This window comes from Sesamum indicum, linkage group LG4, assembly GCF_026168435.1.
Source record: "Sesamum indicum cultivar Baizhima isolate 11 linkage group LG4, ASM2616843v1, whole genome shotgun sequence".
Lineage (NCBI taxonomy): Eukaryota > Viridiplantae > Streptophyta > Magnoliopsida > Lamiales > Pedaliaceae > Sesamum > Sesamum indicum.
In genome coordinates, this window is record NC_142660.1 from 525111 (window position 1) to 541372 (window position 16262).

Consider the following 16262-nt stretch of genomic DNA (forward strand, 5'->3'; position numbering starts at 1 on the left):
TCATCATAAAGTTTACCAATGCAATAAAAGTGGAAAAATCATAAACTGGAGATAAGGCCCCAGAACACCACAGCACATGAACGCATGGAAAGAACCTTGAAGCAGTCAAGTAAACAATGAGAGAGAGGGAGGGAGCGAGGGAGGGGAGAGAGAGAGAGAGAGAGAGAGAGAGAGAGAGAGAGAGAGAGAGAGACTTTGTGAATAGACTTTTCTTTTTGTTGAATAGTGCTGATTGTTTCAGGAATGTGCCTGCATCACATGGATTAATAAATAAAAACTTTGAGAAATATACCCCCAAAATTGCAAGCACATTGTTCCTTCCACCAACAAAAATTAAGCAGCACAAAGACCACTTGCAAGAATACTATGCTACACCCTACTTACTGACATCACATATCTCGCCTCTAGGATATCTACTTCCTATATCTGCTGCCACTATATGCATCAAATTTCGGCATTCACCTTTCAGCATTTGTAGACCATCGGGGAAATTTGAATCGCGGTTCAACCAAGCACATCCAAAGAAGCCATTCTTTCTGTTTGATTATTCCCCGAGAGTACAGCAATGACTCCTCAGCCTTGAGTAATGAATACCTTCATTGACTGGGAGCACCTCCTTCCTGAGATTAAGCCATTCCAAAAAACATGGCCACTCTCTGACCCGAAAACTGTGAGGTGACTTTTGGTTTTGCATTATCTTGCTTTACCCAATATCCGTAAATTCAGGCAATATTGAAAAATCATCTAGTCCAGACGTTAAATCTGGTCCGAAATGGAACGGGACGACTCTGGGAGTGTCCAGGAAAGTAACTTCACTACCCATGTCAAGGAAGCAATTACTGTCAAATTCAAGAATTCCAGCTTCTGGTAAGCAGGCGGAGAACTCATCAAACCTCATACTGGGAGGGTCAGCCGGAATAAGTGGCATAGGTTGGAAGACTTCACTAGTAGTTAGACAATGCAAATCAGTATGATCTTTACTTGTTTTTCTCAATTTCGACTTTGAAGGCTTTACCGAGTCGGGAACAGGGAGCTTGTGTTTCCCCAAATACGGCAATTGTGGTGTCCAAGACCTAGAATCTCCCATGGCAAAACCTTGTGATTCCCCACGATTATAGCTGTCGATGTGCGTCCCTGATGCGGTTCTGCAAATGAGAAGAAAAAATAATATTAAAAAGGTACTTGGAAGCAGGGTGACACCCAACTTGATATAACACTAACTGCAGTCACTTTTCTTAAAGCATAATGATCCCCTGCTCCTTTGAGTTCAAAAAAGTTTTGCACCATTAATCAAGTATAAAGGTTTTAGAGACTGGGAACGGAGAGCGGGAGGAACCAAATGACAAGACTTACAAAAGAAAACGCAAACCAAGTGTAAGCAAGACAATGATTTGTAGTGCAGAGGAGGGTAGAGAAAGAGAGAGGTTGATGGTAGAGAAAGAGAGAGGTTGATGTATAGAATACACCTATGCCCTCCGTCCATAGAAGACTGCACAATTTTGAAAATCTGGATATATAAGAGATCATACCTGAACTGCCTCTGGGCAGATTTGAAATGGCGGTCGTCTCCCGCATTCATCTTCAAAGATGGAGGGTCGGGGCCAAGAATTGAAACATTGATCACTGAGGGAAGGGATGAAGCTTCATTGCATTCTTCCTGAAGTTCAAGTGTTAAATCTAACCGCTCTCTCGCCACCAAAAGTTCGTCCTGGTTGAAGACGGGCAACGTCTCACCACTTTGACAACTGCTGTCACCACTCAATGCCGCAGCTATTAACTTCCCACACTGAAGCAAATTAGTAAATTCCATCTTTCCCGATAATTTCCCCATCGGAGTCTGATGGTTGATTGTAGAGCCAGATAACTTCTGAGAAGGATAAAATCCTTTTTGAGAAAATAGAGCTTTGTTCCTATGGGTGGAACGGGATTGATCCCTCCAGGCCGCAGAAAGCACCGCAAAGAAATGCTTTTGAAGAAGCAGTTCATGATCTGGTAGTTCAGAAGCAATGCCAAGCAACACCCGGATGTTATCCTAATCCATGAAACACAAAATAAGTAAATTGAAAGATGCGAGAATTGGAGCCTATCAATCAATCCACAACAATGACACACATAACCAAGATGAATATTAAGGAACAGGGAAGTCGAAGCAGAAGGATCAAGAATAATGTCTGGGGATTCTGAGAACTGCTCAAGACAGGTTAAGTCTGACACTTATAATGGCACATCAGTATGACAAGGCTATGTAATCTAGAGTATGTTCCCACAGAATGAAATCCAAATATGCAACAATTTATACACAGTCCGCTTCACAGAGCACCTGAAATAATAGTCTTTTGAAATTATTTGCAAAAATACAAACACCGACATAAAAACCATGTGCATATAACACAAAAATCATCCTCGAAGGAAATTATTTTCAGACAATATACCAGATCAAAGAATATCAAATTTCTCTATTGATTAGATCAGAGGAATCCCAATTTGCTGATAAACAAGATCCAAATCTCATTGGCGTTTTCCCATGAGAAAAATAAGGTTTTGCATTCCAGTTCTTCGCCCCTTCCTCTTAATTTCGTCTTCTAATCAATTTCCCTACATTTATCTCAGTCCACTTAAACTCCAGCTCTTATGTCTAAAAGACACATATCAGCAGTTGAGTTAAGGCAATCAAAAATCAACAGAGAAACCCTTGGGGAAAAGTCAGCACCATACTCTCTCTGTAAAATAAAGGCATTCTGCATGTTTGGAGAGCTGTAATTGTTTTTGCTTAAAACGCAAAACTAAATCTCTTTGGTCAAAAAACAAAGTCCCCTGGACCAGTAATGTGAATTTAGCACCACACTTTGCGTAACTTGCAGGAAAGTAGCTCCATCCTCTTTTGCAAAATGAATAAAGGAAATTGCAAGCACATGGCAAATTCTGAAACAGGACAGGCTGCATAATTTTAAATAAAGGAATGTACCTTGAAAGAAAAAGCAACTCGTGAAGTTTGTTCTTCTAATGGAAAAGCAAAATAAATAAATATGAGGCACAAAGAACTCCAAAGAATCAGCCACTTTGTGATCTAATACTACCAGAGTGTTAACTAGTGTTTGCTTAAACAAAAGCTTGAAACAAGCCCACCATGCTAAGTGCCTCAATCAGATTTGATTCAAGAGGTTCAGTAATCCAAATCAGTTCAGCCTAACCCAGAAGGGCACCACACTGTAATTCTTTTCTTTTTTTATTTTTTTTTTTTTTTGGACTCAGCAACTACAAAGAAAAAATAATCATTCCAAGCAAAAAAATACCTCAGTTACTCTAAGCAGAGACTTCCCAAAACCAATACCAACAGCCTTATCATTATTTGTAGCATCACTGGCAGAGAAAACATATCTTTGGATGAGTTCCCGAAATCTCTCAGAGCAATGAATAGGGTGACGAAATCTGCCCCGGTAAGATCCACCAGCAGTCATTCCATACAAGATTTCACTTGCCAAGTTCCAATTTGGGCCATACTCATGAACAACAGAACATAATACTGCATCTTCTTTTGGTGACCAAAGATCAGGAGATGGGAAAAAGTCCTTGGACCAAACATTTGCTTTCTTTTTTAGCTTTTCTGGTTTTATTGTGAAAACTCGTTTCAGAGGCATGATGGGAATAGAAAGTTTTCCTCGTGCCCTGCTCCTGTTTGTTTGCTTACATTCAAGATCAAGAACTCCATTATCACATATTTTCAAGTCCTTAAGTTCATTTTGGTGCTTGCTGGAATATTTGGGATACAGAAGCATGTCTCCTAGTTCAGAAGCCTTCAACTTCCTGGACTTCTTTCTGCTCTTCTGCTCTTCATCATCTGAAGCAGGTTTACGTTTCTTTTCCTGAGTTGAGCAAGGGGATAAAGGTTCTGGGGATGTGATCATTTCATCATCGATTAAGTCATCATCTATGGACATTGGTTCTATTGATGACTCTTCTTTCACAGAGATGGATTTAGAAACCAAAGCTCCTTTCTTCAAAGATTTGAACTTGGCCTTTTTGGTTTTCTTCTTCGACTTGGGTTTGGCAGCCACAGAAATATTGTTCCTGCTTAGAGAAAACAAACTGCGCTCAAATGAAAATGCAGCATGAGATGACTAGTGCAATAGCACATACCAGTTGCCATCATAAAAGCTCATTTTCATGCTAGCAAAACTATGCTATTTCAGTTGATAAAAATTAGGTTCAGGAGGGGAAAAGAATGTTGTCAGATCATCGTTTGATCCTCCAGAAGGCTGTCCACATTATGATCAAATAAAAAATCTATCGTGATTGTAAAGTCTTCTCAAAGTAACAACCAACCATTCTATCACTTAAACAGAATTAGTAGCCGAAGTGACAAGTATCAGTATTTTGGAGGGAGGTACTCATATATCACACAGTCGGATTTTATATAGCATGATTTAGCCAACCAGATAATCCAATATAAATGTAGCATTACCTAACAAACTAATACAACTGCACAAACCATGATACAGTTAAGAGTCGCTGAAAACCCACTCAGACCAGCCACAGATCACTCTTTTCAATTCCAAAAAAAAAATCAGATTATTTCAATGAAGAAGATAACTTTATTGGAGACGTGGATTTTATGACATTCTCACCTCGGAGAATCAGAATTTCCATTTTCCAAAGCTTCCTTTTCCTGGGCTTCACGTTCCAGGTCTTCCATCAACTACAAAAAGATAACATAAATTCAGCCAAAAATACTGATGTGCACATTTTGGGGGTGAAGAAAGCGAATACAACCAGATATACAATCCAACAATATGGTTGAATACTTGTTCCTTTCCAATCTAAAATAAACTTGACAATCATCACTTCATACCTGATGCTGAGCTAGTGCTTCAACTTGCTGTTTGTATACTTCAGTTGCAAAATCAGCATCCCAGCCTGTAATGTTAACAAAATAAAGAAATTATGAACTTTTTCTTATTTCCATGCCCGATCTTTTCAGAAATTTGACAAAACATTATAGTCCCACTTTATGACGCAGTTCAGACACCCCAAGAATAGAAAGAGAAAAAGGAGAAGGAGAAGAAGAAGAAGAAAGAAAGAAAGAAATGGAGAGAGTAAAGAACAAATAGAAATTTATTCAAAGAACACAAAACAGCTCATCTACAGTCCAGGAAACAGAGTCAAAATCCAGACTAGATTGGAAGGAGCTTATATAAAAGGCACAAAAACAAGATAATAAAGAGTGTAATACCCGAAGGAAATAAGTTTAGCTCATATTTTCATGCAAATGACAGTGTGTAACTGACCAGAAGTGTTCACTAGTATCAGCACATTCAGCTTAAAAGCCGTGACATTTGCAAGAGAAAATTAGAGAGGCCAAAGGAGTGAAGATGGAGGAAGTACATACTCTCATACACCAAAGGTACTTCATCATCATCAATTTCTGCTTCCATATCATCCTTTAACTTCTCAATGCGTTCCAGTTCCCATTCAGTTTCCTCAATCTCAGTATGGGATTCAATTGCAGCTTTGTCAATAATTGGATCCCATAACTCAAGAAAACGTATTGCATATCGATCAATTGGACGTAGTTGATTCTCAAAAGACAAGATTGCTTGTCCTGCTGCAGCTGCAGCAGCAGCCATTTGTTTGACATCAGCTAGCATGTCAACATCATCTTCTTTATAAGGGAAAGCAAGGGCCCCTTCCTCAACTGGATGACTTCCTCTCACCACATTGCCTTCATCTGATTTTGCATTCAGGGCAGTATGCTCAGCAGGACAATCGGGCTTCAGCTCCTCTTCATTGACAAACTCATCATCCTCCAACTTCCCAACACCTTCCTCTGTGAATTCTTGATTATCCACAGCCTCTTCTTCCTCAACTTTCTTCAACGCCATGTAGTCTGCCTCATCTTCAGCATTTTTTAAAGCAGCCTCCAAATCCACACTAGACAAGGCAGTGTCACCAGTATTGTTAGAAGTTTTCTCTGTCTGCACATCTTTTTGGGGAACTGTGCCCGAAAACAGTTCCATTGGATCCAGTTTCTTAAAGAATTCAGTGTTGTAACTTCCGCTCTGAATGACCAAATCATCAAGAGCACGCTTCTGATTAGCCTTTTTCAAAATATTTTCTTCAATGGTGCTCTCACTGATCAACCTATAGATGTGAACTTCACGTGTCTGGCCTATCCTGTGACACCTATCTTGCGCCTGTTGATCCATGGCTGGATTCCAGTCACTATCATAAAAGATTACAGTATCCGCCCCAACTAGGTTGATGCCAACACCTCCACTGCGTGTCGACAAAATAAAAAGAAAAATTTTTGGGTTTGTATTAAACCGCTGCATAAGTGTTTGCCTCTCCTCAGGCTGAGTAGAACCATCTAGCCGCATGTAAGTGTAACCATACAAATTGATGAATGCTTCCAAAATATCAAGCATCTTTGTCATTTGGGTGAATATCAGTGCTCTGTGACCCTCTGATTTCAGCCGCCTCAGCAAAACTGCTAGCTCTTGCAGCTTACCACAGTCAAACTGAATAAGTCTCCTATCTGGAAAGTACACTTGCCTTCGGACAATAGCAGGCCGGAATGGAGTAAGTAGAGGGAAAAAAGCTTGAGACCATCTGTCTTTACATGTGTCTTGAACAAATACAGGTGATCTGCCCTTACTACACCAGCACACTGGAGGAGGGACACGTGCAGCAGGTATTGCAAACATGAAACTTTCAACCTGATCAACCATCTTTCTGAATCTTTCAACAGGTGACAGAACTATGTCAGCAAGCTTGGATGAGTACAGATAACACAAAGGATTCTGTTTCTGACAATGAATATCGTGGACAGGATGTTTGACACAGACAAGCTCACGTAGACCAGTGGCATACATGGGTTTTCTCTTGCACCTCAAAGAATTCCACCATGCAACAGCTGCTGCTCGCTCCTTAGCTTCTCTTAATCTATCCTCCAATAGTGCCTTTTGGATATCTTCAAAGATATTCGTTGAATGCATCTTTTTCTTATGTTTGATCCCAAGCCAATTCTCCTCCAAATTAGCCAGGGTTACACGCTGCACAATTGAGCTTGAAGGGGTAGCAATAGCTTGAATTTCTTCACTCTCCCAAGATGTCATGGAGAAATCTAGATGTGTGAACACAAACCCCAAGCCACAAAGGTCAACAGTTGAAAATGGTCCAGATGCAAGCATTGAACATACAGAAGAACTCAATTGCATGTCAATACCGCTCATATCAAACGAACTAACAATTGGACGACCTTCAAATAAATCAGGATGATTGCAGACTTTACGAAGTTGCATAATAACACTAATCATTCCAAAAAAATTAGCACTAGCTAGAGTAGCTTGCGTCTCAGAGCTAGCAATGAAGTCCTCATATAAGTTACGCTGCCTCCTAGATAGCCTACAATAGATAACATGTTCATGTTTCATTGGAAGCTGCTTCTCAACATCCCTTTTCAGTCGACGAAGTATGAAAGGACGGAGAACATTATGCAGCCGATCAACTACTTCTTTGTTTACTTTCTCTTGTCCCTCAACCATCCCAGATATAGGATTACTGAACCAATCCTTAAATTCTTGGTGAGATTGAAATATATGCGGCATCAAGAAATGCATTAAAGACCAGAGTTCCATAAGGTCATTCTGCAGTGGTGTACCAGTTAGAAGAATACGCCTTTTGGAGTTAAAATTAAGTAGTGTTTGCCATCTTTGTGACTTCCAGTTCTTTATCAGGTGGGCTTCATCCAGAATCAGGTACTTCCACTTCTTCCGCTTGAAAACTTTCGAGTCCTGGATGACAAGCCTATAAGTCGTTATGCAAACATGAAATGAATTAGGTTTCAACCATCCTTGCCTCTTAATTCTCCGCTCTTTTGCACTTCCAAAGTAGGTCAATATTTTGAAAGCAGGACACCATTTAAGAAACTCAGTCTCCCAATTGAGCATGACACTAGTTGGAACAACAATAAGATGTGGACCCCATATTCCCTTTTCACAAGCTAGATGAGCAAGCAGAGAAATTGTCATGATTGTCTTTCCCAACCCCATTTCATCAGCAAGGATTCCATTAAGTCTCTTCTCATACATGGTCACAAGCCAATCCAAGCCAATATGTTGATACTCACGCAGAGGATACTTGAGAAGAAAAGGAAACTTCGTTCGAACTTTCGTTGTTGAGAATGTGTTACCAGTAGGTTGCGCTGACCTGGCTGCAGCCGCTGCATCAGCAATTATATCATCATTCTGGGTATCTTCTCCAGATTTTCCCGAACATTCAGCTTCATCTTCTTCTGGATAGGGGCGTATATCCATCTGGAATCCATTAGATTCACCATCAGGCCGCTTAAGTTCAGAGTTTCCCTGTTCTGAAGAACCCAAGAAGGCCTCAGAACCAGAAGCAGACAAGGACTCGGAGCCATCTTCCACTCCTTCATCATCATCACAGTTCTGATTGGTAGCAGGAGCATCAGTATCTAATTTGCAGTCGATAAAAACAAAAGGAAGTACTCTTTAACATACCTCTTTATACCTTGCAATCAGTTCCTCTATGGGAACTTCACTTTCCTTCTGCAGAAGTGCAATCTGGAAAAGCTTATGATTATCATCTAAATCAAAATCAATATCATGTTGCACATGCATGTGCAAATTTACTTGCTTAAACCAAAGGAGGAAATTGAAATTAAAGCTAGTAACCAGTGTTTAAAAATGAAATTGAAATTAAAGATAGTATCGAGCATTCAAAAACTCAGGAGAACAATAGTTACTAACACGTGATCTTACCTCATCCACGGTATTGTTTGACTCTGCATTAGCTAATTCTTCCTCCTCTAAAAGGGTTGTCTCATCATCCTGGACACCAACCACAGGTGTCAATAAAGCCATATCCATTTTCAAAGATACAATCAACAAGTTGGATCAATGAATCCATGATGCATCCTACTCTTTTAAGCAATAGGACCAAGTACTCATTGGGAAGTGAATGCAAATATTGTACTTGCAGCTATTGGAGGGAGAGGTAACAAATTACTAAATCCGTTTCCACTTTATCTGAAGGTGAAGAATAGAGTTATTGAAATCAAAAGTTGTTTACAGGAGTGCAATGCCACAGAAAAGAAATTCCGCATACCTTCATTAAAGAAAAGAAAGTGCTTGACCATACAAAAAGAACTCACCATGTCATATTCCTTTTCTTCTCCAGCTGAAAGTACAAAATCATCATCTTCCTGTAAAAAGCGAAGCAATATCTCATGAATATGCATCATAATCCAAGTATCACTAATTCATATAATAGAGAGAACAGCGAAAAAAGGTTAAAAACTTAAAAGTAATCTTAATATGACAATTTTGACCAGAAAAACAACTCTAAAGTTTTAGGATTAAGTAAAACTGTTGATCAAGATAAATAGAATTTAACTGGATAGCAAACGAGCATAAAAGGACAACACCTACCATCAGAAACCAAAAGGTCAAACCATTTGCTGTGAACTTGATAAGTAGGTCGATGTATGAACAACATTAATAAAAGAGATACAAAAATGTGGCTTCTTATTTTTGTATTTCAGACAGATTTCTTACTTGATCATCATTTGACTCATGCAACATCGGTGTCTTCTCTGATTCTAGAAGTCTGTTCAGAGAATCTCTCCGTTTGTATTTTTCAACCACAGGACCATGGTTTTCTGACACAGATAAAATGCCATTACTTTCAGCCTGCATAAACCAAACAGAGAATATTAAGTTGAGTATTAGACATTCTTTACAACCGGCGACAGTGTACATAAACACATACAACTTACACAACGACGACCAGGTTTTGCAGGCAAACTCACTTGTATCTCAGTGGCATATCCAACATCATCTTCTTTCCCTGAATACAGTTGAACAAAAAAGTCAGAAGGAATTAACGAGTAAGGAATATATATATTGCAAACTGCTATGCTAATACAATTACCATTATATTCGTTCAGCTTAGTTGCTTCCGAGATGTTATCATCCTTGTTTGGACTATTTTCTCCCTCAACTGAGAAACAATAACATTAGTTAATAGTATTCTGATAAATAACCACTGTACGTAGACAAGAAATCAATAATATTACAGAACTAAACTTCAGCCGACTTGCCAAATTACTGCTACTCTTTTTGGTTTAACTTTACTACTGATGCAAAGACTACATACTTTGTGCATGGACAATGACTTATTGGAGTGTCCTGACAGGAAATAGATAACAGCTACATTGACAACTATGTTTGCATTGCAATGTTTGAAATGTTCATGGCATCCTCTTCACCAGCAAATGTAAAGATGCTGCTCTAACAGTTAGCTTCTGCTAGCACTAGTAGGCCTCTCAAGTAATTAATGATACTCATGCAGTAGTTCAATTAATCTCAAAAAAGTACTATGCACTTAGATGTGCATCAAGAGGGTGCTACCGTTTCAAAGCCAAAAGAGTTCAATTCAATTGGCATTGTAGAAGGATTTAGGATAACTTCACCGAATGACAATTTGTGTGAAATATTGATATAAAATGGGGTGTAACCAATGAGGTACCTTCCTGTGCAGCATAGCGTTTGAGTATCTCCTCAAGAGGTAAATCAATTTCACTTTGTAATGCTGCCAGTTCTTCTTCCCTCTCTTCTTTAGTGATGAGGGCCTCATCTTCCTCAATAGTACGCTCATCATCTTCCTAAAGTCAACGGAGGGAGATGCTGTATAAGTACAGATAAATTTCTAAAGAAGCATACAATTTCCTCAGTATCATAACTTTGTTGTAAGAAAACAGAATATAGCATGCTATTGGGGATGAACTCAGACACAAACTCTACGCTCAATGAGCATACAACATAAATAGCACATTTTACAAGCAACACAGTAGCTTAGCGGTGGCACAAATTCAGGTTACCATTATTGACCCTGCAAGAAAAATCCTTGACAGGTGGAGACACACAATTATCAGTGAAAACTGGCCCAACTTTATCTAAGTCTGAAAGCCTAGGCATCTTGCCAGTAACAGTTTCCATGACAAGAAGGGATTGGAAGGGAGAAGTGCTACTACCCAGTCAAAAGTACAATTAGCCAACAGAGCGGCTATAGAAATCAATTGGTAGTTTAATTCTGGAAAAATAAGTGCATGTAGAGACTGCCACAATTTTTCATGGACCTATACCTTCCACAGTACTACAGAATCTAGTACTGGAAGCATGCGCATATTAAGAAAGCTAATTACAGCTAGGAACTTAAAACTTACCGATTCATCTCCAGGCTGCAAATCATAGTCTTCATCTTGCACACAGACCTTTGACTGGGACCCTAGCATTATCAGTTTAATTAAGAACCAGTCAAATGTACAAGAATAGCACAATAAACCAAATATGCAAAATTAACCACTTACCAGTATCTGATTCGGATGCCTTTTTATCGCTTTCGTCACCTCCTTTCTGATGAATAATGGGCTGCTCTTGGATAGTGCACAAGTTTGATGATTTGCAAAGAGTGGGTGAATTCACAAGGTTCTCGGCCAGCATTGACGAGTACCTGAAAGAAGAGATTTGGCGGTATCAATGTTTCACATATATATGGAGGCGAATACAAACTTCTTTCCAAAAGAGAAACAAAAAATAACATGAATCTGCTCGTTTCAGCTTATGCAGTTAGCAGAACCTCATCCAGTTTCATTATAACTTCACCCGGCAGATAGCCAAGCTGTTATCACGAGAATATGCTACCTTTCAGTTTGCCCAAGAAGGAACTCAAGCTGCTTATCAAGTGCTTTCTTCTTCTTCTCATCAAGTTCTAACTGATGCTTGTACAAAACCTGCATCAACCATGATCATGGGTACCTTAGTCACAAGAAGTGGTGATGATAGTAACATTATAAAGCCATTTCAAAATGACTTGCCAGCTTCTCTATTTTTGTCCAGAATTTCTTCACATCCTTGGAAATATTGAGTGCCAGTTTTCTTAATTTCTGCTCCTCTTCCTGATCAAATTTGTAAATAAGCATAAACAAACTAGCAGAATGTTCCAATAAAAATATATTAATAACATAGGCCCAAAATGAAAAACTGATCTGATGGTTTTTTTAAAGCACTCAGTAACTATGCATATATAGAATAAATAAGGAAAAAAAAATACTGCACCTTTACTCTCTTCTCCCCTCTTGTGGCCTGATCCAGCATGCCCTTGCTGGCTCTTATTGCAACTTTCTTTGCCTGAGCCAGTTTCCATTTCCTCTCTGACTCAAAGTCCTAAAGTACATAAAACCATTTAACAGTGCAAAGCTCAGAAAGTTCAAAACCATGAAATAAATGAAGCATGGTGTTGAAAGAAATATGCTTTCTTACCTTTGACAACCAAACCATCTCTTCCAAAACATGGTCCCAATGTGTTTTAGGACGCCGAGGTTCTTTCGGAGCTTCGAGTGCCTATAATTCAAAGAACAAATGGCAGCAAAAGTAATGAAATAACATTGCAGAAAATCATAATCACATTCTAAACTCAAATTGTGGTATGAGGACATTCAGTTGCTATACACTTCAACTTTTCCTCTCAACCAACTGCTAGTTGATCCAAGAAAGTGAATTCATATCTCCTTGCATCTATCAGAGAATCCCAACTAATAGTGCTCAGATGCGTGAAAATTGGCACCAGATACGAGTTTAAAACAATCATGTTTATAGCTGTATTTGATGTTAGAGTCTTTGTAGGTCTCGTTAGGAAGAAAAATCCTATACATGGGTAATATAGGGTTTCCAATCAATTGAACTTCTGCAATTCACATCTCTCTTCATTTGAAAGCTATTATCCAGAAATGCTTGGACTCTGAAACTACAGAAAGTTAACAATAATTCAGAAGAACACATGACACAAACATCCTGACCTTCTGTCTTCTAGCCCGCGATTCATGGTCAAGTTTAGACCTTGGACCCTTGGAGGCCATGACTGTTCCAAGATGCCTATCTCATAGTTAAAGCTACAAAAAAAACAAAAAAAAGGCAACAAGAAGTTGCAAATGTGAATAAGCCAACTGCATATTGACATCCAAAAACAGTCAGCCATAGTCCAAATCAATCCGAACTGATCTTGAATAAGACAGTTGCAACAGATAAAATATAAAAGGAAACCAAAAAAAATTGTCATAGGTTTAGCGTGTACAATGATAAGTCTAAATAGGAAATGCAGAAGGAAAACTTAAAACAAATTACAGGTAAAATTTACTCAAATCCCTATCTTGTCTAACATGCAAAGATTCAACAACGTCAATGATCAGTTTGCCTTTGAGGCAATCAATGATTGAGTGCATAGCTTAGCAAACTGGTGATCAAGCACAAGAGCAACAATCTATAATAAATCTACATGGGCAAGAAGCAAAGCTCAAAGAACAAATTAGGACGTTAAGAACAACAAGGAAGGGAATAATAAATCATAAAGGATTATATAGGTAGATCAAGCAACTCACAGAGTTACTAGTAACTACTAGGATTCCACAAAAGGAGGTATAAGGTCATCGTTCAACCACAAACATGAATTATGCGGCCTCACTCCATACAAATAAATAGAAGCTAAGTTTTCAACCCTTCCTAGACCAATATGCAGAAGTGTGAACGATTTGCTAAAACAATCCATCATTAAGAAACAAAAGTACTATTAGCATCTCTAATGGTCAAACTTTAGAAACTCCCATGGATAAACACACATATATAGATAACAGGGCACCCTAGGCACGAGAAGAACAAAGAGAATTTCGCAGCATTTTTTCCTGTATAGTGGCCATAATTTGATCGAAGAATGAACAGAATTTGAATATGAGAATGCAACTGCAGTCCAAACTAACATGATCACACACGTTAACAGTAACTTTGAGCTATAAGTAGCATTCAAACAAAAATGTAAATTATGAAAGCGAAGCAAACTCTAACATCATCCTAAAGCCTTCATTCCATTGACCCAGCACAAAAGCCTCTATTTTCAGCTTTGAACAGAAACTGTTCCATTTCTTGTATGAGGTCAATCACTGAAAGACCGTCAATCACCTCAAGAAGGATCTAATGGTAGCATTCACATAAATTCAATGAACCACTGTGCCATTCTCAAACCATTCCGTTAATTATTTATATCAACCCTATATGAGATAAATTCCACTTGCAGAAGACCGAAGTACCTAACTCACTAGTTCAGTCAGCCACAAGCAGGAATATAAATTTGAAAATTGCCCTTCACTGTTTTCTGAATTGTCATACTCAAAACTCTTATGTAGATCTAATACTTCTACAAGAAAATGCAATCAAGCCTAACAAATATAAGTACTTATGCATTCCATAGCCACAATGTCAACAGTAGCTTCTAACATGTAAGTTTAGTCCTTTTAGCAATCTCAATGAGCACTCACCATCCAAAGGCTATATGCACAGCCAATTATCAGATAACAAGTCCCCGGATAAAGAACAACTTTCACAAATATGTTGTGCTAAGCTCCATGGAATACTCTCTGAGCCGCAATTCTTTTTTTACAACCAATAATGGCTTTTGTTCTCTCAGGAAGAGCATTACTACCTTGCAAGAAACATAAAGCAACTAATCAACTGCTCCATACAATTCAGTTTCCACTTCATTCACACCAAAGTTATCTGAAATTAGTTGCAAGGCACACATTATTTGAATCAGATATTCCTCCAGACTAAATGATTGCTTATCTATACCTCTCTCTTCTGCCCTGCAATAATCCCTTCTTGTCTAATATCTGTCCTTCATTGTTTAGTTGTAAAAGTGCAGCCAGGTACAGAGACTCGACTTAAGCTTTCTCCCATTTGATCCCCATACAACTGTTGGTTTCCATTTAGCCTGGCATTTCTCCACCAGAGGAAAATGTACAAATCCCAGAATTAGTGTATGATGAGTACTCTAATCTTGTCATGACTCATGCAAGCCTATACGTTACAATTATTCCTCTAGTGCATGCCTTTGGCATCCAATCCTTGAACAAAAATGAAGATAAGTGCATCACATAATTTCTTGGCAGAAACTCAGTATTTTCACAACCTTTTGTAACAGGAATGAACTAAATGAACAATGTACAAGTAAACATTGGACTTATCATCAAAATGAGGTCCATAAATTACAGAATTCCACCCCATTGGAAAATGAAATAACCAATCACAACTCACAAGGCACTTCAATTTAATAGCAAGAACCGTCAAATATCTTTATGTTCTCATTCCAGCTTAATAGAACTCAAAACAACCCATAAGCCAAAAAAAAACAAAGTTACAACATGCATGCAGACATTTTCTTCACAAAATATAAACTTCTTAACTGTAAATCAAGAAACATTACACTCAATAAACTTGCAAATACACCAAAATAATTAAAAAAAAAGGTAAAAAGCGCAATAACTATGACCAAACTCTATGAGCTCACATGTGTCATCGAAACTGGAGCAGACTTTCCACCTCTAATCAAAAAGCAAAACCAAAAAATACACCTATATCCACAGATACAAGTCCACAACCAAAAAAAGAAAGAAAACAGAAACTCACCAACATAAACCTCCTTTACACTCAAGGCAACAAAAAAGTACCACAACAGACGACTCCGGCGTCTACTGCAGAAACAAAAAACAACTCCGGCGTACAGACAGGGTGAAAGATCCAGACAGCGAAGAAACAGAGAGAAAAAGACTCGCCGGGGGTGTTTTAGGGTTTTCTTCGACAAAACGTGAAAGTGTTCGGGTTTAAGCACCGGTGGGTTCCGACGAGCCTCAGATCCGGAAAAAATACGTATACGACGCTGTATATATCGATTTCTCTGTGTGTAAATATATATATCCGGTGAAAATTATTATATTAAAATAGAAGAAAATGGATTTTGAGGGGTTTTTTTAAATTAAAATTGAGAATTTTTTAGGAAAAAATAAAAGAAAAAAATAAGGAAAACGAGGCAATGACTTGAAGGGGGTGTATGGAGACTTCAGTATTACTGCGGTGATGATATGGAGGGTGGAGGGCGGTAGGTTTAATAGTGCGTGGGTGATGGATGGTGTGGATGGCTCAGATTAGTTTGTTCCGTGGGCGTGATTGAGGGGGAATGGTTGCGTGTTGGCTTCGGGCAAGGGCGTGAGCGTATGCAACAATATTTCCAATGACCATATAATAAAAAATAAATAAAAAGACGGGCAGAAAAATGTATTATTTACTATATATATGTATCCTTTTTAAAAATTAAATCGTAATGTGATCTTGCTTTATTAATAATATTCATGATTAAAA

At 38.5% G+C, this 16262-nt stretch overlaps 1 protein-coding gene across 3 annotated transcripts; it reads right to left on the reverse strand.

Annotated features, from left to right (window-relative positions):
- Positions 1–194: 194 nt before the first annotated feature.
- Positions 195–16000, reverse strand: PIE1 (SNF2 domain-containing protein / helicase domain-containing protein). 3 transcript variants are annotated; one of them, XM_088879522.1, is made up of 21 exons: positions 15534–16000; positions 12878–12970; positions 12342–12422; positions 12138–12245; positions 11897–11977; positions 11724–11812; positions 11390–11532; positions 11246–11307; positions 10549–10684; positions 9952–10020; positions 9797–9867; positions 9576–9710; positions 9173–9223; positions 8781–8849; positions 8520–8582; positions 5387–8447; positions 4850–4914; positions 4626–4696; positions 3294–4086; positions 1530–2032; positions 195–1145 (listed from the first exon to the last, which is right to left on the reverse strand). In XM_088879522.1, exons 2-21 carry the CDS (start codon positions 12935–12937, stop codon positions 704–706), a joined length of 6153 nt encoding a protein of 2050 aa, XP_088735648.1. In that variant the 5' UTR covers positions 12938–12970; positions 15534–16000; the 3' UTR covers positions 195–703. The 3 variants fall into 3 exon arrangements, with proteins under 3 accessions (XP_088735648.1, XP_011075157.1, XP_088735649.1); XM_011076855.3 differs by having other exon boundaries at positions 3294–4068; positions 15534–15999; XM_088879523.1 differs by lacking the exons at positions 9952–10020; positions 10549–10684; positions 11246–11307; ... (5 more) ...; positions 12878–12970; positions 15534–16000 and having other exon boundaries at positions 9790–9867.
- Positions 16001–16262: the final 262 nt, after the last annotated feature.

Coding starts and splice junctions, on each gene's coding strand:
- PIE1 (XM_088879522.1), bottom strand. CDS start 12,937: ATGGCCTCCAAGGGTCCAAGGTCTAAACTTGACCATGAATCGCGGGCT. Junction 9,711..9,796: donor CAAAACCTGGTCGTCGTTGT/GTAAGTTGTATG, acceptor TGGTTTATGCAG/GCTGAAAGTAATGGCATTTT. Junction 2,033..3,293: donor CTCTGCTTAGAGTAACTGAG/GTATTTTTTTGC, acceptor TTCATGGATTAG/GATAACATCCGGGTGTTGCT.